This window comes from Acinonyx jubatus, chromosome B1 (assembly GCF_027475565.1).
Source record: "Acinonyx jubatus isolate Ajub_Pintada_27869175 chromosome B1, VMU_Ajub_asm_v1.0, whole genome shotgun sequence".
Taxonomy (NCBI): domain Eukaryota; kingdom Metazoa; phylum Chordata; class Mammalia; order Carnivora; family Felidae; genus Acinonyx; species Acinonyx jubatus.
The window spans coordinates 47636822-47660155 of NC_069382.1; the positions used below are offsets into that span (position 1 = coordinate 47636822).

Here is a 23334-nt window from a genome sequence, read left to right on the forward strand (position 1 = left end):
CAGCCCTTCAAGGGGGTCTGACTTTGCCCTTCCTCTCTCCTTCAGTGATCTGTGTCTGTGCACTTTGGGCTCAGATATCCCTGCTCTGCATTACCTGAAAGAACACAAGAAACCCAATGGCCTATGCCCTGAGGAAGTCTCCCACTGGTCTGGGAGGATATAGGGCATAGGATGTACCATCCAGCTATAGAACTTTTTCCATCTTGCAGAACTCTGTACTCCTTAAGCACTAATTCCCCATTCCCCTTTCCCTAGCCCCTGGCAACTACCTTTCTCTCTATCTATGAATTTGACTACTCCAGTCATCTCTAAGTGGATCATACAATATATATCCTTTTGTGACTGGCTGATATCACTTAGCATGATGTCTTCAAGATTCATCCACATTGTGGCATATATCACAATTTCCTTCCTTTTGGAGGCTGAATAATACTTCATTGTAACTATAGATCACATTTTGTTTATCCATCTATTCATCAATGGCCATTTGTGTTGCCTCCACCTTCTGGCTAATGTAGAATAATGCTGCTACAAATATGGGTATGCAGTATCTGCTTGAGTTCCTCCTTTGAGTTTTTTGGGGTGTATACCCAGAAGTGGAACTGCTGGATCAGACGGTAATTGGTAGGCCAAATTCTTAACCCAGGGTCTCTGGATCCCAGATGGAGCCTATCTAAGGATGGGCATCAGGGGCCTATGAACCCGAGTCTATGTGTGGATTTATGAACACTTGCCTGGGGTGAGGGAGTCTACTGCTTTATCAGTTTCAGAGGGGTTCTCAGCCCCAAACTGTTAAGCTCCCCAGGTGGGGACAGGAACGTGTTACAGCCAGGCCTGCGGCAGAATCCCTGTCCCTCCCGGTGCCAGCCGTGCTATTAGCCATAGCAGCTCAGTGAACCAAACAAGCTGCTCACCACCCCTTCCCTGAACTGCCTCCCCCGTGTTCACATCAAGCCTATTGTGTCGAGTTTGAATCCAGCTGACATGAACTGGCCCTCAGGTGACCACCAGTCGAGTGCCTCCATGATTGTTCCCTAATTGTCATGGTATCGACTCACTGCCTCTTGAGTGGTGCAGAGGCACTTTTAACAAAAAGAAAGCTTCTAGTCCAAACACCCAGGAAAGACATTTAAGGGCCCCCCCCCACCAATTTAATTATTAAGATATTTATTTTTATTCATCTCTATTATGATCTTCCCTGAATCCCCTAGGCGTAACTTAGTAATTAATTTATCACTCAGGCTAGAACACTATTAAAAGAAACACAAACTGAACTGTTCTGGATGAATTGGGACTTATACATACCCTAATTATAATTTTTTTTAAGAAAATAATAATTTACACGTTAACCGTTGCTAAAGATTATACACAACGTGAGTTCTAAAGCCAAGCATGATGATATGGAATGCATACAAATACATTGCAGATCATTTGTATGTAAACTTCATATCATTTGGCAATAGATTTTAAATAACACATTATTTTCCTTTAAAACCGTGACTCCGTTATCCTGCTATTTTCTCTCTTCCCTTGTTGCTAGTGAAAAGTCCCATGCCATTCTGATCTGTGAGGCTTTCTATGTGACCGTTTTCTTTTTCCTCACCCTTGATACCTTTAGGATCTTTTTATTTATCTTGCTGTGTTCTAAAATTTTATGATGTTATATACCATGATCTGGGTCTCTTTTCATCCACTTTTCTGGGTACATATATCTTTTAGTTCTTGGAAGGTTTCTTGAATTATTTATTCAATAGTTTTTTTCTTCTGTTTTCTCTTCTTTCTTTCTTTTTCTTTTTTGCTTTCTGGAATTGCTATTATTATTAAAATGCTCGTACTACCCAAAGTGATCTATAGATTCAGTGGAATCCTTATTTAAAATTCCAATGGCATTTTTTACAGAAATAGAAAAAACAATTCTACAATTCATATGATCCACCAAAAAAACCGTAATAGTCAAATCAGTCTTTAGAAAGAACAAAGCTGAAGGACTCATACTTCCTGGTTTCGAAATATATTACAGAGCTACAGTAATCAAAACAAGGTGGTATTGGTATAAAGACGGACATATGGCCAATGGAACTGAGTAGAGAGCCTGGAAATAAATCCATGCATGAACTGTCAGCTGATCTTTGACTTGGGTGACTAGAACATACCCTAGGGGAGAGGGCAGTCTCTTCAACCAGTGATGCTGGGAAAATTGTATATCTACATGCAAGAGAATGAAACTGGACCCTTACCTTACACCATACACAAAAATCAACTCAAAATGGATTAAAGACCTAAATGTAAGACCCGAAACTAAAACTCTTAGAGGAAAGCATAAATGAAAAGCTTTGTGCCATTGACCTTGACAGTGATTTCATGGACGTGACCCCAAAAGCACAGGAAACAAAACCAAAAATAAACAAGTAGACTACAGCAATCTAAAGATTTAATAAGGTATATATTTTTTTGGCAAAGGGGCCCTCTTAGTTTGTTGGTAATTTTCAAGTATGTTAATTAATTGTCTTTATTTTTAATGGCAGAAATAGAAGAATATTCCTTGGAAGTGTTATGCAAGGTAAGGAAGATCTTTGGGTAACATTTGTAACATCTTTTCTGTCCTGGTGTTTTCACTGATACCAGATAGAAGTATGGGTATTCATTAAACCCTAGGAAAGCGTTTTACAGCATTTGGGTATACAATCTTACTGACAGTTAAGATGGTATTTCAAAATGATAGCCGACATTTACTGTATATCTTCCAACATTTGGTGGAAGAAGAAACTGAGTCACCAGGAGGTGAAGTAATTGCCTGAGGTCAACAGCTAGTAGAGCCAGGTCTGACCTCTGCCACAGCTCCCACGGCCTTCCTCGTAGCCACTCCCCAACTCACCTTGCCATCCTGAGGATTTTATTTTTTATTTTTTATTTTTTTTATTTAAAAGAAAATGTTTTTTAATGTTTATTTGTGAGAGAGAGAGACAGAGCACCAGTGGGGGAGGGACAGAGAAAGACACACACACAGAATCCCAAGCAGGCTCCAGGCTCTGAGCTGTCAGCACAGAGCCCGACGTTGGGCTGAAACTCACGAACCGCGAGATCATGACCTAAGCCGAAGTGGGATGCTTAACCGACTGAGCCACCCAGGCACCCTCCATCCTGAAGGTTTTAAAAATTATTTTGGTAAAGATGTTGTTGGCCAGACCTAGGGAGTTAGCGTGTGGATTGGTGACTGTAATGGCGCTCCTATTCTAGGTGAAGTGTAAGCACCATCAGGGAGGGGACCCTCATTTCAGGGCTTGCAAGAGGAAGCCAAGGCTGAGGTGAGGAGACTGTGCCCCAAGGCTCCATCAGCCCTTGGGAAAAGCAAGGTGGGGAGCCTTAGCTGGGGGAGCCAAGGGGAAGAAATAGCCTCTTGGTTGGCCGGAAAGCTGGTGATGCTGCTGCTGATGCTAAAATTACAAGAAGGCTCCATCTAGGAGTCCTGGCTCTGTTTGGATCTCTTCCCAGCCAGGCCCACACATAGGTTTTGGTGCCTTAGAAGAGGAGCATTGATAAAATCTTACTTTCCAGTTGGGGTTGTCCTTCCTTCCTCAGTTTCTGAGTCTTTACCTCTTTCACTCTGCCACTTCTGATCTTGCTCATATCTCCCCCGAAATCCTGCCAAGATCTCCACAGCGACCCTGTGGGGAGGGGGGTGGGTTCTCCCCATCCCCCTGATGTCCCCTAACTGGACCCCTACTTCTTTGTGTCAAAATTGGTTCTTAAGACAGATACATCGGGTTGTTTGACATAATTGCCTTCCAGAAGAAGGCAATTCTTTTACTAAAACAAACAAGATAAAATGTGAGGCTCCTGTCCTCCAACTCCACCCTTTAAAAGTCATTCGTATGTCCACTACTAGGTATTCACACAAAAGATTTTAAAAAAATATGTCCACCAAAAACCTGGACGTGAATGTTCACAGCAGCATTATTCACAAAAGCCAAAAAGTGGAAACGACCCCAATGTTCAATAACTGATGAATGGATAAAAAATATGTGACATATCCATACAATGGAATAGTATTCAGCCATAAACAGGCATGAGATCATGATGCATGCTTCAACATGAATGACCCTTAAAAACATTATGCTAAGATAAGCCAGTCACAAATGGCCACGTACTGTATAATTCCATTTGGGAGAAATTTCCAGAAGAGGTCAGAAATGAAATTAATGGTTGCCAAGGGCTAGAAGAAATGGGGAACTGTTTATGGGTACAAGGTTTCTTTTTGGCATGATGAAATGTTCTGTAACTAGATAGCAGTGGTGATCTCACAACTCTGTAACTACACTAAACTCTGTTGAATTGTTTATTTTAAACAGGTGAATTTTATGGTATATGAGTCATAGTTCAATAAAGCTGTCATTTGAAAAATTATCAGCACAATATTTATAATGTAAAATTTTTTTTAAAACCCTCTATGTAATCTTTTTTAAAAAATTACCTGCATAAACTTTAAATATAAGAAACTGAATAAAGAGCCATATACTGCTTATCTTCAAGTGCCCACAAAAATCCTTCTCTCAACTACACCCCCCCCAAATATATTGAAAACTTTTTTTTTTCCTTAATCACAAATCCTTAAATGTATGTGCCAGTTCATCATACAACTGCTATTTGTTTTAGAATAAGTATCTTTAGGGGGCGCCTGGGTGGCTCAGTCTGTTAAGTGTCCGACTTCGGCTCAGGTCATGATCTCATGGTTCATGGGTTTGAGCCCTGCATCAGACTCTGTGCAGACAGCTCAGAGCCTGGAGACTGCTCAGGTTCTGTGTCTCCCTCTCTCTCTACCCTACCCCTCTCCTTCCCTCCCCCCTTCCTTCCTTCCCTCCCTCCCTCCCTCCCTCTCTGTCTCAAAAAATAAATAAACATTAAAAATTTTTTTTTCGAATAAGTACCTTTAGGGAACCATGAACGTATTCTCTGTGTGTCTGTAGTCTTAGGATTCCAAATTAGGGGTGTTGGAATGCAACATAGCAATAACATTGAGAGGCTTATCCACACCCAGTTGCCCCTTTCATTGTGTTTGACCTTGAGTAAGTCATTTAACCTTTCCAGGTCGTGCTATCAAGTATAAGATGCAGTCAGAGGGATGTACTTCATGTTCTCGAGACCCCTCCTGATCTGAGTGTGATTCTTAGTTTTGTGGTGTTAAAATAGCAAAAATTCAACCAAGTAAATTATAAAGATCTATTTGGTTTTATGAATCGATTCATAAATCAGACAGCATTCCATCTAGCAAGTAGAGGGGAACTCACTCCAAAGGGCTACAGAAAAGATTGTTAAAGGTAGAGAGGGAGTGGAAAGAAGGAAATTATTAGCAGAGAATCCATTGTTTTAGGCAAGGTGGCCCTTCTAAGGGGAACGGAAAGGGTACTGACCAGGAAATTCCCATGTTGATTGGTTATAGGTTACATTTAGGGGTGCCTGGGCGGCTTAGTCTGTTAAGCACCGACTTCGGCTCAGGTCATGATCTTGTGGTCCCTGGGTTTGAGCCCCGTGTGGGGCTCTGTGCTGACGGCTCGGAGCCTGGAGCCTGCCCTGGATTCTGTGTCTCCCTCTCTCTCTGGTTCTTCACCACTCACATGCTCTCTCTGTCTCTCAAAAATACACATTAAAAAAAATTTTTTTAAAAAGGTTACATTTATAGGAGGTTGAAACTGCAGTCAGACTGTGTATTGAGTGTTGGTTTTCTGACTTGGGGCCTTTACCTAAGTGATCCCATTTTAGGTCTGATTTTCTTTTTAAGAGTAGGATGTGGAAATAACACTGAACTAATCTTCAGTCTCTCTGTGGTTAATTGCAAAGTAAGAAGAAGCTCTCTGGTGTCTCTTATAAGAACACTGATCCTATCTGATCAGGACCCTACCCTCGTGACCTCACTGAACCTTAATTACTTCTGTAAAGACACTATCTTCAAATATAATCACACTGGGGATTAGGGCTTTAACATGTGAATTTTGAGGGACACAAACATTCAGTCCATAATGAAACTTTCTGACAACATAGTATGGTGCCTTCCAATAATCGTTCCCCTGTCTTTGGGGGGAAAGATGAAAATAAAAACCATTAAACTAATGACCTAATTATAACAGTACTGAGTATCTACATTAAAAGAAAACAACAACAAATTGTGCACATTTTAACCAATGGAACCTGTCATCTGCACTTGCTTTCCACGTTCTTCAGGGGAACAGGGAGGGGTTTGCCCTCTGTTCCCTACCTAGTGAGGTTGTCACTGTGACCCCGGGATTTCTGGGCAGGCTTGGGAGCTGGGGTAGCAAAAGGAGCCAGAAAACCTTTAACATTCTTTCTCTTTGAAGAATGCAGAACTCTGTGTGTGTCCCCCAACCCCGCCAAAAAGGATGTTCCCATTTGGTGGATGTCCCCATCGGAACTGAGGCCACAGTGGAGAATAACTGAACACTTTTTAATGCTCTTAGGGCTCTGTGGGAAGCCCTTTGTCTTCTATCATGCTATCCTTCTATCCTGAAGTTTCCATCTCCTAGCTTAGTGTAGAAGAACAAAAGATAGGCCTTGCCCAGAGAAGGAAAAAAAGCTCGCCTTTCATTTTGGAAGCACCTAAAACAGGAGGCGAGGGAAATACAATCACATTTATTTTCTAAGTCTTCAAACTTTTATGGTGCAAATCTCCGCAGCCTCCAGTGAGGGCAGTGATCTAGGGAATCAAAAACAAATTAGGGACTTCTCAATTGGTAGGGGGGAGGAATCAAGGGACTGGAAAAATTTTAAATAACGCTGTTGGTCCACAGGGCAAACCAGGATAGCTTTGAAGTCTTTGATGTTGAATTTTTTTTATGTTTATTTACTTAGAGAGAGAGAGAGTGGAAGCACAAGCGGGAGAGGGAGAGAGAGAGAAGGAGGGAGGGAGAGAATTGCAAGCAGGCTCTGTGCTGTCAGAGCAGAGCCTGACACAGGGCTTAAACCCATGACCTGTGAGATCAGGATCTGAGCTAAAATCAAGAGTCAGACACTTAACTGACTGAGCCACCCAGGCGCCCCTTGATGTTAAGTTTTTGAAATCAGATAGACTTGGAATCAGTCCCAGTTCTGCCTGACTAGCCGTGTTGGCCTTGGCTGCATTTGACCATTTGGCCGCTGTGAGCCGCAGCTACCTCATCTGTAGAGTGGACATACAGATGCGTGAGGGGGAAGGACGTGAATTGAGTGGCCAAGCTAGGGCTCCAGAGATAGAGCTCCATAGACTCTTTAATTATAGCAAGCAGAGCACAGGCTCAGGTAAATAGGGGGTAGCGTTGACAAGTTAGATGGGACCATATAGGAGGAGTGAGGTGGGGAAGCCGGAAGGTGGTGTGGCTTTCTGCAGGGGCTGAATGGCACGTCAGGTCTCTTGATTCATTCTGTCTACACCTCTGCTCTGTCCTACCCTCCCTCCATCCCCAGCAGGATTCCCCTGCTTGCTCATTTTGTACCTGGCCCAATATGGCATCCCCAAATCCTGATTCTGGATGACCCTCATCTCCAGCACCTCCACACATCTTAGACCCCTTTTCCAGACCCCGAGCTTGCTGGCGGCTGTGGCCAGGAGCCCCCATGTGTGCTGCGGGACAAGGGGCAGGAGCTCACTGTCCTGGGGCAAGGCAAGCAGCCAGCCCTCCGCACAGCAGTTTTCTTCCCTTTTCTTTCTCCCGGGAAGAAGGCATGGTTTCTGTCTTACGATGGATGTTGCCCAGTTAGGGATGTGCACCAGCATACCCTGAATAATTCACTGTGTTCATCTGAGGCCAGCCTGGTTACTGAGAGGATGCTGGAAGGGGAAGGGAGAGAACTCACAAGCGAGGGAAATGACTGAACGTTGTATACGTGTGCTCAGGCTGCCATAACCAAGTACCACAGACTGGGAGGCTTAAACAACAGAAATTTATTCTCTCGCCATTCTGGAGGCTGGAGCCCATCCAGCTCGAGATCAAGGTGTCAGCAGGGTTTCATGTGAACCTTGTTAGTGGCCGTTTCTCCCTGTGTCTTCACTTGGGCTTTCCTCTGTGCGTGTCTGTGTCGAGACCTTTTGTTTTTTTTGTTTTTTTTAATTTTTAAAAATGTTTTTATTTATTTTTGAGACAGAGAGAGACAAGAGCATGGGCGGGAGGGGGGTGGGGGGCAAAGAGAGAGGGAGACACAGAATCCGAAGCAGGCTCCAGGCTCTGATCTGTCAGCACAGAGCCCAATGCGGGGCTCGAACTCGCAGACTGTGAGATCATGACCTGAGCTGAAGCCAGACAATTAACCGACTGAGCCACCCAGGCGCCCCAAGACCTTTTGCTCTTATAAGACACTGGCCAACTTGGATCATGGCTTACTCTGATGACCTCATTTTAACTTATCTCTTTCATGCCCCTGTCTCCAAATACAGTCACATTCCAAGGTCCTGGGGTAGGGGTGATGTTAGGGCTTCAACATGTGAATTTGGGGAAGACACAATATAGCCCATAAAAAGGCTGATACAGTAATTCTAATATTGAAGCAGCTGAGGTGGGTGTATACAATTTCTGATTTTTTGTCTTTTCTTTCTTAGGAGATGGTAACCTTCCTGGATAAGTTGGTAAGTCATTATTTTAAACTGATCTCTGGAGAATTCTGTTTGTGTGGGCAATTAAAGATGTACCTTTGTTTTGTTTGTGTTTTGAGAGAGAGAGAGTGAGGAAGGGGCAGAGGGAAAGTGGGGGGGGGCAGGGAGAGAGAGAGAGAGAGAGAGAGAGAGAGAGAGAGAGAGAGATTCTCAAGTAGGCTCTATACCCAGCACAGAGCCTGACGCAGGGCTTGATCCCACAACAGTGAGATCATTACCTGAACCGAAATCAAGAGTCAGACATTGAACCGACTGAGCCACCTGGGCGCCCCAAAGATGGAACTGTCAAAGGTGTCAGCTGTTAGAACCCTCAAGGAGAGTGGCAAGGGCAGGAATGACACTTCGGGGACAGTGGGAGGCAGGGTAGGTGCTCAGGAGGAAGTATAGACACAGAGATGGCAGAATGGAGAACAGTGTAGAGCCAAGCTTGTTTTGTTTTTTTTCATGAAAAGCATTTTCCAGGATACTTCTTTTGGCCTTGAGCCAGTGTCAAGAGCTTTGTGTCAAGAAGTTTGGGAAATATCCTATAGGCTGATATTTCACAACTTTTAAAACCGTATATCTATCCCTTTGGAAAGACCTGAAGTCAAATTCCTTCATTTAACATCATGTGGAATGTCAAACACAAAGCAGATCAATGGTGGTGATCTGAGACTATGCTTCTGCTTTTTACTTGTGTAAGTTTGAGATCGCAGTTAGGTAGTACGCTTTCCCTGTCCTCAATTAGGTCACAGTGGCAGGATGAGGACAGCAGGACCTAGACTGAGGCGGAGAAGGGCTCAGCCAGGACAGTGACCGTGGAGGGGTATCGAAGAGAGAACCCCAAAACGGCACATTTAGTGCCTGTTTGTTGGATATGAGAGTCAGGAGGAGAATTCAAGATGACCCAGGGGTTCCAGTTGGGCAGCAAGGCATGGTGCCAGCCACTGTAGGAAACGAGGCAAAGGTGTCACTGTCCTCGCCCTCTGCAGATTCTCGGTCCCGTAGAATCAGCTTTGGACCTTTTGAGAATGAGGGGGAGGGACATCTAAGAGGACATGGCCCGGTGTGGCCACCCCAGTTCCAACTCTAGAAGATTTCCATCCGGCTGAGAAAGTCTCTTACTCTGATTGTTGGAAGAGAGCCCCGGTGGTTGTCGGCCGCTGGGCTGGGTGTCCCTCCCCAGCCCAGGCATTACTGGGACATGCGGGAAGGAAGCTGGGCCCATTGCTGGTGAGGAGGTTACCCGCCACCTGGAGGTGGAAGCTGAAGCCATTAGAGTAGTAGATGGGTTCCCAAGGACAGGTCTGAGAGCTGAGCCATGAAGTAACTCCTGTGAGAGAGGAAGAGGAGGGGGTAGACTCAGTGAGTGAGAAAAGAACCTGGAAAGCATAGAGTCACAGAGGCCCAGGGAAGAACATTTTAAAGGAAATGTCTGATGCTGCAGAACAGTCAGAAGAGTGAGAGCTGAGAGGGCAAAAAACTGTTACCAGTGATTAATAGCCTTTAAGAGGGAAGTTTCAGTGGACTCAGGGGTAGCAGGGAAGAAGCCAAGTTGTGGGGCCTTAGGAAGGTCGCCAGGCAGATGACTGGCATGGATCACTGGGAAGTTGGACACAAGACAAAAGTGTGGCAAGGGAGCTGAGGCAGGGAGCTGCTTTTCAAGATGAAGGGCCCTCATGTGGCTGACTGGGGCCAGCAGGGCTGGGTGGAGGGGTGAGCCTGATTTTAAGCTGGGGAAGCTTGGGTCTGAGTTACCATCCATGTGGCCTTGGGCAAGTGGCCTAACAACTGCGAGCCTGTCTTCCTATTTGTAAAACGTGTATTCGAAGGTTATTGGGAGAATTCCAGACGATGGGTGCACATGCTACACACAGCGCCTGTCTTAGGAGGTCCTCAATAAAAGGGAGCTGTTGTCATCCATTGTTAGCAGCAGCAGAAGAAAGGAAGACGCAGGTAGAGAGAGAGGGATTAAAGATGTCTCTGACGTTTTAGTGGTTGGTTAAGGGAGGGAAGATCCCAAAAGAATGGGGAGAGAATCACAGTCACTCAGTGAAAAGTGAACATGGAACACAGGGAGGTAAGTCATACTAACTTGAAGACAAAAAGTAGAGAAAGAGGTGAAACACACTTTGATTTGAGGGAAGGTAGAGAGGGAGAGGATTTGTGGCCAGTGGCCTTAGTGTTCTAAGAAAATGTAGGAGACCAGTCATCTGCAGAGGCTCTGTGGGGCTGGTGTGTGGGAAGGGAGGCCTGAAGAGGGTGGACGTTGGGGGAGCTACTGCGTGGTCAGTAGAGGACAGGTCCTAGAAAGTGAAGGAAAGGATTGCCAGACGAGGGTTTGGGCCTCCAGGGAGCACAAGGCATTGGGCTCTCAGCATCCCATCCCAGAAACCTGCCCACATTCAGCTCATGTCTTTATCCTTCACTAGGGGATCACTCAAGCAGTGTTCATTGGCCACGACTGGGGAGGCATGCTGGTGTGGAACATGGCTGTCTTCTATCCGGAGAGAGTGAGGTAATTAGGCCGCAGAATTTGGCCCAGAGTTTGGACTTGAATTCCTGTTAGAATCCTTCCTCAGGTCTTGAACTGCAGTCAACTTGTTGAGACAAATAGATTATCTGGGAAGGCAACATGTAACTTCTTAGTGCCCATTGATGAGTTAATGTCTTAGGAAGCAAGACCTGTCCCAGTTACCAGTAATGAGACAGATAACTCAGGGCCTGGGTAGCCATTGGGAATGTAGGAGAATGTAGATGTTTGGGGGGAGTGGGTGAGGCAGCAAGGGTGGTGGGGTCATAGAGCTGAGTGCCAGGAGAAACTTCAGCCCTGGACCAGGAGGTAGGAAACGTGCCTTTCAGTTTTGCCATGACTGGCTGTGTGATGAATCATTTCACCCGTTAGGCCTTGGTTTCCTCAACGATAGCATAGTAATGGTAACTCCTTTTGACTATTTAACCTGCAAAATGCTGTGCAGGTATCAGGTTAGAATGGCATTTTGTGACCACCATCGCATCGTTCACAGTCATTCTTAGAATGGCATCAGAGCATTCGCGGGAGCTTTCAAAGGACAGATTTTGAACCCAGAGAGCCAGGTGGTCTTTGTAGCCATCCCCCAGTTGTGCTGGCAACTGTAGTTAAAGCGTGTTGTGTGACCTCCTATTTCAGCTTGGGATCTTAGCGTATTAAATCAACATCATCCTTAGCTGTCTGTATTTCCCTAACTAACCCAGTCACTTTTTCTTTCATTGAGTTTATAATGGAAACACTGGAGAACTTTGTTCAGCTCAACATCAGCTCAAATGGTAGGATGATATCGAAGACCAACATGAATCAAACACTTCCTGAAATATTTTTAAAGTTTTTGCACTCTTGTCCCTCTGATCTCATTAGCTTCTCTCTCTGTCCTTTCTTTCACTCAGAGTTGAAATAAGAGCTCAGTTCTTAGCAGTTGGGTCACTAGAAAGTTGCTCTGTAGACTGTATTAGATGTTTCTTGAAAGGGGTAAAAGGAACTAGAGCAACAAGCTTATGATCTCTACCTTGAAGGAAGTGAAACACCTTCTTGTTGTTTTATTAAACGTAGTCTCTGTCTCTCTCTTGTGAGACTTTGAAAATATTTAATATGAGCCCAGTAAAGTTGTGCCCAGAAGAACATTAGGTCTGGGATACATAAGCATGCTCTGGATTCCTGTTCCTCTTCTCATTGTTCTGCCTCCATCCTGTCATTAGTTTGGTAGTAGTTGCTCCTTTTCCATCTATGCTCATCAGAACAGCCCTGTTGCTGCATTCCTGGAGGAGAGGGAAGGAGCCAGGACCCCCTTCCAGGGGCAAAGCTGGCTTTTAAGAATATTGTTGGCATTGTGGTGCCTGGGTGGCGCAGTCGGTTAAGCATCCCACTCGATCTCGGTGCAGGTCAGGTCATGATCTCACAGTTTATGAGTTCGAGCCCCTCATCAGGCTCTGCGTTGATGACATAGAGCCTGCTTGAGATTCTGTCTCTCCTTCTCTCTGCCCCTCACCTACCCGTGCTCTTTCTATCTCTCTCCAAATAAATAAATAAACTTAAAAAAAATTTAAAAAAAAATCTTTGGCATTGATCTTCACATTTCTAGCCAGATAATGAATGAAAAGGGAAAACCCACCTTTAGTGTGGAATATTTCTTTAAATCCTTAGTTTTGGGATTCTACTGAGATAAATTGCAGGGATCTATTTAATGTAAGAGTTGCTTCACTTGTTTGCAAGAATACCTTTTTACATCCTTTCTGTGACAATTATCTAGAGACTCTGCTCCCAAAAGGAGGCTGTGGTTTAGCTTTTTCCAATCTTAATGCAGTTGGCAGCAGCATTTATATGCTAACATCTCATGTGATGATAATTTTTTTATATGTGGAATAAACTGTATGTCAAGGCAATTGAAAAGAAAATCCTATTCCGCTCAGAATTTTAAGCAAAAGCTAGAATTTCTTGACTTGTGATTTAAGTTATGCTTAAAATAGGTTCACTGTGATAACATTGGAAACCTTTAGACATCAGGGTAACTTATTTTGTAGCCTAACCTGCACTGTCTTTGGTGGCTATTGAACATTTGAAATGTGGCTGGTTCGAATTGAGATTACTCTATGTAGGAAATACCTTCCAGATTTCAAAGACTTGATAGCAAAAAAAGAAAAGGTAAAATATCTTATTAATAATTTTTATACTGATGGCATGTTGAAATGATTAATATTTTAAATATATTGGGTTGAATATTTAAGTATTTAAATCAGCATTAGATTTCAAATTTTAAATATTTTCAGTTAATCTCACGTGTTCCTTTTTACTTGTTTTAAGTGGCTAATAGAAAATTCTAAATTATACGTGTGGCTCACATTGTATTTCTGTTTGTTGGTACTGGGAAAGCCTCACCACTGCTTTCCCTGATTATTTCAATTGTCCTGCTTATCCTGTTCCTTCTAGTTTTTATCTCCCTCACATATTCTCTCTTCTCTGCTTCTCTTTTGGGAAGGAGTTTCCTTAGGATCACAGTGGGCACAGGATCACTTCACCAGACTAATTGTGCTGGTCGGCTTGTCAGTCCTGCCTTCTTGTGGTCACTCAAATCCACCCATCTCTTTTATTCCCACATCTGCCATCCCGTTCCCCTCGGATGACTTTGTGTATAGTGTAGTGTGCTGGCCCTCTCCTGGCTTTCTGGTGTCCCTCTCTGCATCCATGTCGTGTATTCCTGCTTGACTCATCACTTCCTGACTGCAACTTTTGTTTACTCTCCCCTTTGCTCAGAAGCTCTCATGGTTGTCTTAGTTTTCTGCAGCATCTAATCCAGATTCGGGGCCCTTCATGTCTAGGCTCCCAGTTGCCCTGCTGGCTTTATTTCACAAGATGCCCCATTAAACGCTTGCCTTTGGCCACATAGATTCTTTGCCCTGTCAAACTCAGCCACCAGCTTTGCCCGCTTCTAGAATTTGCTCATGCTACCCCATGATGTCTCCCTTACAGTATCATTTCCCCTCCCCTCCTCTCTCCGACCCTTAAAAACCAGGTTCAAATGCTCGCTTTTGCATGACATCTTCTGTGATGCCCAAATTTAGAAACTCTTCATCTCCTTGAACTCCCGTGGTGCTTGTGCTAGTCTTATGGCTCATATCACAGTCCATCTTGTAGTATAGTCATGGGTATATTTGTCTAGCTTTTTAAAATTATAATAAGCTCATCTAGTATTGATTTTATATCTTCTCTCCCTTAGTACACAGCATAAAATTAGCACAGAGTTAAGGGAGGAAAAGAAGGAAGGCAAAATGAATGCATTTGAAAACAATGTTTTTAATGCTCGTCTATTTTTGAGAGAGAGGGTGCGAGTAGGGGAGGGGCACAGAGAGAGGGAGACACAGAATCCGAAGGAGGCTCCAGGCTCTGAGCCGTCAGCACAGAGCCCGACGTGGGGCTCGAACCCACAAACAGAGATCATGACCTAAGCTGAAGTCAGACGCTTAAGCAGTTGAGCCACCCAGGTGCCCCAAAATGAATGCATTTTTTAAAACTATAATCTAACCAAGGTTGACATGACACGCACAGTGTGTATGTGTGTCTGTGTCTAAGGCAAGAAGGTGAGAAATACTTCAGTTCAGTGAGGAAAAAACCGCCGGGCTGGGAGTCAAGCAATTGGACTGCTGACCCCATTCTCCCCCACACTGCTGTTATGAGATCTCATGCATCTCCCTTTCCTGCTCTGAGCTTTCGTGTTGATAGTAAGGTCCTTTCTGGTTTTTACATACTGTCTTCTTACAACGTCTACATCTTGGTATCTTCTTTCCACAGGGCAGTGGCCAGTTTGAATACTCCCTTCATACCAGCCGATCCCAGTGTACCTATGATGGAGAAAATCAAAGCCAATCCTATTTTTGATTACCAGCTCTACTTCCAAGAACCAGTAAGTTCGGGCTCCTGAGAGCAGTGATCCCAGCAAGGTTTTTGTTCTTCTTTCCCCTTTCTCTCTCCATCTCCCCATTGACTTGATTTTCTCTGTGCCAGATAATTTCCCATGGCATTAGTTAGAAATGGTTTTATACCTGGGCTCAGGTGAAACTGGTTCCACAGCCCAGCGGGTCCTTTCCAGGTGATGACACGTTTCTGTGTGTGTGCGTTTGGGGTGGCGGGGGGCAGGGAGTAGGGGTGATGGCGCAGTGGGTTCTCCCATTTCTCTGAAATTGTGGAGTCGGGGGCTGAGCACAGGTCTGGAAGGCACCGTCTCTTAGTTCTGTGCCTGAGAGCCTGCTGAAGCCCTCCTCTTATTGGGGACAGCTCCCGGACTCTTGCCAGGGCCCTCATACCTCACTTGCTGAGGAGTGTGGTTCGTGATTACAGGGAGCACCAGAGCCTAAAATCCCTGCACCAGGCCTCACGTGTGCTTTGAGGAGGTTTCTATGCATCACCTCGTGTGCAGCAAGCCCAAGGTGCCTTTCAGAGATGCTCCCTGGAGCTTGGGTGATACCTGTGATGGGGTGTCACTGCCACCTTTCAGGGGGTTTCGCTGACAGCAGCATTGTGAGCCAGCATCATCTGGCCTCATCTTGGGGACGTGGGGGGACACCTGCATCTCATCCACTGTGGACTCTGGACCCCAATGTCCAGCTACATCTGGGTACTTCCAGAGAGGATAAAGGACATTTCCTTGACACTCTCAAGAGAGAGGATGGATTGAATTAATAAGGAGTACCAAGAGCATCTCCCCATTTTTCTCACCTAGCCCTTGCCCTTCTGCTGCTCACAGGAGGTACGATTTCCAACCGAGGGTCATAAACATCCCGGCTTCAATTTGGCGAGTAGCGCTTCTCTTAAGAATGATTTTAATTGATAAGATGCTGCCTTGGAAGAGGAACTTTTCGAGTCAGGCAATGACCCGATACATTCAGTGAGACACCAGAAGCCTCCAGCAACATCATGAAAAGATGCTCACTGTATCACATTCTTCATTGAGGCCAGGCCCTACTGTGCCCAGAGTGTGGGAAGTGGTGAGCTCCCTTCTGCTCGAATTGAATCAAAGTGTCTTTAATTAGTTTGACGAAGTCTTGACTGGAGGATGGATTAGATGGTGTATTAGCTACGGCCGCCATAACAAAGTACTATATAGACTGGGGGGCATAAATAATAGAATTGATTATCTCACAGTTCTGGAGGCTGGAAGTCCAAGATCAAGGTGTCTACATGGTTGGTTCCTTCTAAAGCCTCTCTCCTTGGTTTGTAGATGGCCTCTTCTTGCTGTGTCCTCAGATGGCCTTTCCTCTGTGCACATGTGTTTCTGCATTCAAATTTCCTCTTTTTATAAGGACACCAGTCACAGTGGATGAGGGCCTCTTCCAAAGATCTCATTTTAATGACCTTTTTAGAGACCTCATCTCCAAATATTGTAACCTTCTGAGGTACTAGGGGTTAGGATTTCCTAGGAATTAGGAGGAGACATGGTGTGGCCGGGACAGATGGTAGGGGGAACAGGAACAGTGCCCCTTGGTGGGAGAAGCAGGAGGGTGGGGACAAGATGGAGACAGTGAAGGGGAAGGTTGGGGACTGTGGGAACTGCCCTGTTTGGAAGGAGACTTGGGCAAGTGGGACAGGAAGGAGGTTTAAGTGTCCTTGTGCACTGGCCAATACGCCTGGAGCCTGTAGCTGATGTCGAAAGTCGTAGAGAATCCTCGTAGGTTCGTTGCCATAGATGGCCCTGTGAAAATTCTTCCAGCTGGACTAGAGGTCCAAGTCCTGGTCTCAGGTGTAATGTACTGCCTGCCACCTCTCCCAGGTGTTTGCTTGGCCCCTGTGCATCTCACACTGGAGAAGGATCTCGAGGTGGGGAGAGAAACAAAGTGTTGGTTTCAGCTGCCTCGGTGGCAGCTGCCATGGCCTTTGGGAACTGGGGAGGGAACAGGGCCCTACCCAGAATTGGGAAGCTGGTGTCTGGATTTTTTCTTTTTTTTTTGTCTCTTATCTGACCCTTTCTCAATCTCTGGCTCTGCCTGGCACCCACCCCCAAGAGCCCAACCCCCTCCCGTGGCCTTCTGTGTGCCCAGAGGACCCCACCCCACAGGCCCTTCCATCGCCATCACCCCATGCTTCCTAGTTCCTTCTCACCCTCTTCCTTCTTCCCTAACCCAGACCCCATGCCTCTGGTGTGGGCACCAGACCCTTGACACTTGGGCCCCAATTGCCAGGCTGCACCACATGGGGGATCCCGAGGGAGGAGGAGGACATGGGCTTTCACACCCGCTTCTTTCTCTTCCACCTTTTCAACTTTTTCTTTCTCCTCCTTTTGAATGCAACATGCATAAGAAGACTTGTGTCTGCTGTAAAACAGAGGTGCCCCGTGGTGGGGGGAAGGGCCCGAACATTACATACGTGTGTAAATGTCAGAAATGTTTTGTCTAGTGTTTCTGATGAAGAATCAACAGGCATTATTTCATGTAGCAAATGCTTCTGCATCTCCTGTTAGGTGCCAGTTGCAGAGACGAGTAACAACCTCAGGGTTAAACGGGCAAGTGAACAAATAACTGAAGCATAAGGCAGGCATACGGGTGCCTGGGTGGCTCAGTTGGTTAAGCATCTGACTTTGGCTCAGGTCATGATCTCGAGGTCATGATCTTCCAAGAGTTTGAGCCCTACATCAGGCTCTCTTGTCGGCGCAGAGCCTGCTTCGGATCCTCTGTCTCCCTCTCTCTGACCTTCCCCTACTCGTGCTTGCTCATGCTCTTTCTCTCTCTCTCTCTCTCTCTCTCTCTCTCTCTCTCTCTCTCTCTCTCTCTCTGTCAAAAATAAATATTTAAAAGGCAGACATAAAGGACTGTAATGGAGGCATAGCTTACTCTGGGAACTCCTAAGAAAACAGTTAACTTTTTACCAAAGGAGGGGCATTTGAACTGGCCCCTGGAAGATGAATGGGATCTGTGTGGATGGATATGAGAAGGGGGGAGGGGGGCCCATACCAGCCTGAGGGGACAAATGGCTGAAGATGCATATGAAATGTGCTTAACCCAGGCAAGTTCTTTATCTCCCATAAATATCATACAAGATAAGAGACTTCCTGAGGTGAGAGACTTCCTAATGAAGCAGTCAGCAATCCTCAAGGTGAGTTTCAGAAGGTCTGGAACACCTTGAAATTGCCCGCATAATTTAATGTATGCATGCACTTTCCCAGGGAAGGAGTTCCTGCCTCGCTTCCATTAGAACCTTCAGAATTGAGTACAAGCTAGGAGCTGCTGGAGCAAAGGGCTTGGTGTTTCAGGTGAGGCGCAGGGAGCAACATCGACATCCCCCGAGCGCTTGCTAGAAATGCAGACTCACAGGCCCTTCTGCCATCTACCCAACAAGACTCCACTTTAAAAAAAAAATTTTTTTTTCTTATGTTTATTTATCTTTGAGACAGAGAGAGACAGAGCATGAGCAGGGGAGGGGCAGAGAGAGAGGGAGACACAGAATCCGAAGCAGGCTCCAGGCTCTGAGCTGTCAGCACAGACCCCGACGCAGGGCTTGAATTCACGAACCACAAGATCATGACCTAAGCCGAAGTCGGCTGCTTAACTGACAGCCACCCAGGCGCGCCCAAGACTCCACTTTTTAACAAGGTCCCACAGGTGATTCATGTACATCAAGTGCCCCAGGAGGTTATCCCAGCTTTGACAGCTCCTGTTCTGTCATTCTCTAGCCTGGCGATTCTCAAACGTCAGCCTGCATCAGGATCCCCTGGAAAGCTAGTTAAAACACAGATCGCCAGACCACACCCCCCAGAGTGTTGATTCAGTGGGTTGTGTTGGCATCAAAGCATTCTCATTTCTATGCGTCATTGTACATGACGCTAATGCTGCCGGTCCAGGGAAGGGGCTAATCTAGCCATTTTCCAGATGATGGTAGGCACTCATAGCCATCCTCCTCAGTGAATGACCTCCGGGCAGCTGTTCAGGTCTGGGATTGCTGGTGCGGATCAAGGAGGGCACTGACTGGCTCCCCGATAATAGGCTCCCTGCACTGCAGTGATTCTCCAACTTTCTGGTCCCAGGCCCCCTTTACACTCTTAAAAGTTATTAAGGACCTCAAAGAGCTCTAATTAATGTGGGTTACATCTATTGGTATTGGCCCTACTAGGTATTGAAATTTTAAAATATTTAACTGGGGTGCCTGGGTGGCTCAGTCAGTTAAGCGTCCAACTTCAGCTCAGATCGTGAGCCCCTGGTTTGTCGATTCGAGCCAGACGTCCGGCTCTGTGCTGACAGCTCGGAGCCTAGAGCCTGCTTTGGATTGTGTGTCTCCCTCTCTCTCTGCCCCTTCTCTGCTCGTGGTCTGTTTCTCTCTCAAAAATAAAGAAACATTAAAATATATATATATATTTAAAATATTTATTTCATTAAAAAAATAATGTGCCCATGTTGATGTAAGTAACACACTTATTTTTTTATAATATTTTCTTTAGAAACTTTAGTGAAAATAGCATTGTTTTGTATTTTCTTTTTTTAATGTTTATTTATTTTGAGAAAGAGCGTGAGCGGGGAAGGAGCAGAGAGGTAGAGAGAATCCCAAGCAAGTTCCGTGCTGTCAGCCAAGAGCCCAACATGGGGCTCGAACTCACGAACCGTGATACCATGACCTGAGCCGAAATCAAGAGTCCAACGCTTAAACGATTGAACCACCCAGGCGCCCTTTCATTAATTTTAATATTGTGGTAAAATACTGTTTAAAAGAAAACCACGAGCCCAAAATGGCATCCCTTAGGTGAAGTCTCCAGGTCATTAAACCAACACTCAATACCCAGCCTGACTGCAGTTTCAACCCCCCACAAATGCAACCTTTAACTAGTCAACATGGGAACTTCCTGGTCAGCACAAGGAAATCACTGAGAGTCCCCTTCTGTTCCCCCTAGAAGGGCCCCCTTGCCTAAAACAATGGATTCTCTGCTACTAATTGCTTGCTTTCCACTCCCTCTGTACCTTTTTTATTTATTTATTTTTAACGTTTATTTATTTTTGAGACAGAGAGAGACAGAGCATGAATGGGGGAGGGTCAGAGAGAGAGGGAGGCACAGAATCTGAAACAGGCTCCAGGCTCTGAGCTGTCAGCACAGAGCCCGACGTGGGGCTCAAACTCACGGACTGTGAGATCATGACCTGAGCCAAAGTTGGCTGCTTAACCGACTGAGCCACCCAGGCACCCCATCCTTCTCTACCTTTACAAACCTTTCCTTTTCTGTTGCCCTTTGAAACTCCCCTCTGCTTGCTAGACGGGATACTGCCTGATTCATGAACCGATTAATAAAGTCAATTAGATCTCAGAATATACTTGGTTGAATTTTTGCTACTTAACAATACACGTATCCCAAAACTTAACCATCTTAACCATTTTTCAAGTGTATAGATCAATGACATTAAGTACATTCATTTTGCTGTGCAGCCGTCACCACCATCCATTTCCAGAACTTTTTCGTCTTGTAGATATGAGACTCTGTACCCAAGCAACACTGATTCCCTCCCTATTCCCTCTTCCCTCCAGCTCCTGGCACCAGCATTCCACTTTCTGTCTCTGAATTTAACTACTCTGGGTACCTCATAGAAGCGGAGGCCTATAGTATTTGTCTTTTTGTGTCTGGATTATTTCACTTTAGCTTAACATCCTCAAGATTATTATTTTTTTAATGTTTATTTATTTATTTATTGAGAGAGAGAGAGAATCCCAAGCAGGCTCCATGCTCAGCATGAGGCCCAACGTGGGGCTCGATCCCACGGCCACGAGATCATGACCTGAGCCAAAATCAAGAGTTGGATACTTAGCCGAGTAAGCCACCCTGGTGCCCCAACGTCCTCAGGATTATTCCGTGTTGTAGCACTTGTCAGAATTTCCATCCTTTTTAAAAATGAATAATACTCCGTTGTGCGTGTAGACCACATTTTGTTTACCATTCATCCTTCCATGGACACTTGGGTTGTGGTTATTCCTTTTTTTTTTTTTTTTTGAGTTCCGTATGCCAAGTGGTTCTTTTTTCAAAATTTTTTTTAATGTTTATTTTAGAGGCAGAGAGAGCACAAGCGGGGGAGGAGCAGAGAGAGAGGGAGACACAGAATCTGAAGTAGGCTCCAGGCTCTGAGCTGTCAGAGCAGAGCCCGACGCGGGGCTCGAACCCACGAACCATGAGATCATGACCTGAGCTGAAGTCGGACGCTCAACCGACTGAGTCACCCAGGCGCCCCGCCAAGTGGTTCTGTTCACAAGCTCACTGTGTTCTCCTGTCTTTCAGCTGAACAGACAGGGGTGCTGGGGGATCACTGACTGGTCCAAGACCAGGTCCTGACTAGGTTTGACCTAGCTTTGACTTCAAAGCCTACATGCCTCCCCCTAAGCCACCCTGGGAGGGAGCTTGGACTTTGTTGTGTGTGCCCTGCTCATCCCAACAGAGTGGGAAGCAGCAGACCAAGATAAGCTCCAAGGCCTGATCGACAAAAGTGACCTCGGTGGGGAAAGATGCCTACTGACTTTGTAGGGCAAAGTTTTTGGTTTCAAAGGTTCTTAACAGTCATTGTGGGAAAATCAGTACTTCCACTGTTATGTTGTTGCTGCTGGGTTTAAAATCTGTAGGAAAAGGGGCGCCTGGGTTGCTCAGTTGGTTAAACATCCGACTTCGGCTCAGGTCATGATCTCGCGGTCTGTAAGTTTGAGCCCCGCATCAGGCTCTGTACTGACAGCTCAGAGCCTGGAGACTGTTTCAGATTCTGTGTCTCCCTCTCTCTCTGACCCTCCCCCATTCATGCTCTGTCTCTCTGTCTCAAAAATAAATAAACATTTAAAAAAAAATCTGTAGGAAGAGTTTGGAGAATGGTTTTGTTCTTAAGAACAAAGCCTCTCCGGTAGGGAAATGTTAAATATTCAAATCAGTGATCTGGCTACTGAAAGGCACCCAGGAAGTGGGTTTGAGGTACATTCAGCTGCTGAGGCTGGACTGGATAGGCACAACACTGGGTCTTAAGGAGAAACCATGCCCGGGGGTCCTGCCAGCGTGTCCAAGCCTATTCAGCAATGGGGCAAGTCCCTTCCTACCTCTGGCCCTCAGTTTCCTCCTCTGAAAAAGGAGTGCCTCATTGGATGGTTTTCAAATAGGTTTCAAACTTAAGCTGAATTTAGGCCAGTAAATAAAGCATGATGTGTAGACCGCCTGTTTAATTCAGGGATGGGTGCCGGAACCCCCTCCTTCCTACCTCTCTCCTTCCAAACCTGTCCCCACCACTGGGCAGCCCAGGAGGAGTCACCATGAGCCCTCAAGGTCACTCTGGATGCATTCAGCCCAAGGAAGGCTACAGTGTGGACCACAGGGTGCCCATCCCTCTCACCTCTTGTAATGGCTTGCTCAGTGTGGCTTAGGTAAACTCCAAGTTTAGATTCAGCTCCTCTGGCCCTTTGAACCCTGAGCCATTGTGTTTTCTGTCTAGTCCTGCAAATTTGTCAAGTCTGGCAGAGACTAAAATTAAAAGGTGTGCTTTTCTTTTTTTCTCAGCAAAGAGATGATAGGCTTTGCGTTTGTATAGTTAGAAAGAGGGGGAGGCAGCTCTGGGCAGCAAAGACAAATAGAATGGGCTGGGTAATTTGAGTGTGACAAGCTCCATGTTTTAGTCCTTAAGGTTCTTCGGGTCCTCTCTTAGCCTAGGAATATTTTATAGCCCCTCTGCCCCCGAAATCAGCGCATGGTCAGTGCATGACCTCTTCCACCTCCCAACACCGGTCCCTCTTTACTCCTCCTTAGCAGTATAATGTAGAATGTATTTTTATTTCTTTGGAAAAGGGTGTGTGGCGGCACCTGTGGGTGTTGAGGTTTTTGGGGGGGGTGATAGTGGGGATCACGGGGTCCAGAGCCGATGGCCAAGAAAGAATTCTTGAAGATATCTTTGGTGCAAAAAGGTGATTTTATTAAAGCACGGGGAGGGGACCCGTGGGCAGGAAGAGCTGCCCCGGACCCTGAGGAGAGACTGGGTATATTCTACGGGGCTGGGGGAGGTGAAGTCCAGGGGCAGTTTCCAGGGAGATTTTCATATGCTAAAGAAGACTCCCAGGATACTGGAGGCCTAGCTATTGTCAAGCTAAGGTTGTTTTGCCCATTAGCAAAGCCTTAGCGTTGAGACAGTAAGGAGTTCCTGGAGAAATGTTTTGCTCTGCCTGCCTCAAGTATTTGCCAGTGGGCTGCAGGTTAGAAGGAAATTTA

At 45.7% G+C, this 23334-nt stretch overlaps 1 protein-coding gene across 1 annotated transcript in view; it reads left to right on the forward strand.

Moving 5' to 3' along the window:
* The window catches only part of EPHX2 (epoxide hydrolase 2), a 77283-nt gene that overhangs the window by 33583 nt on the left and 20366 nt on the right, over positions 1–23334 (forward strand). The window contains exons 9-12 of the mRNA XM_027070138.2: positions 2526–2560; positions 8582–8608; positions 11047–11132; positions 14934–15045. Of these exons, the coding sequence (XP_026925939.1) occupies positions 2526–2560; positions 8582–8608; positions 11047–11132; positions 14934–15045 (260 nt within the window). The remainder of the gene's footprint in view (positions 1–2525; positions 2561–8581; positions 8609–11046; positions 11133–14933; positions 15046–23334) is intronic.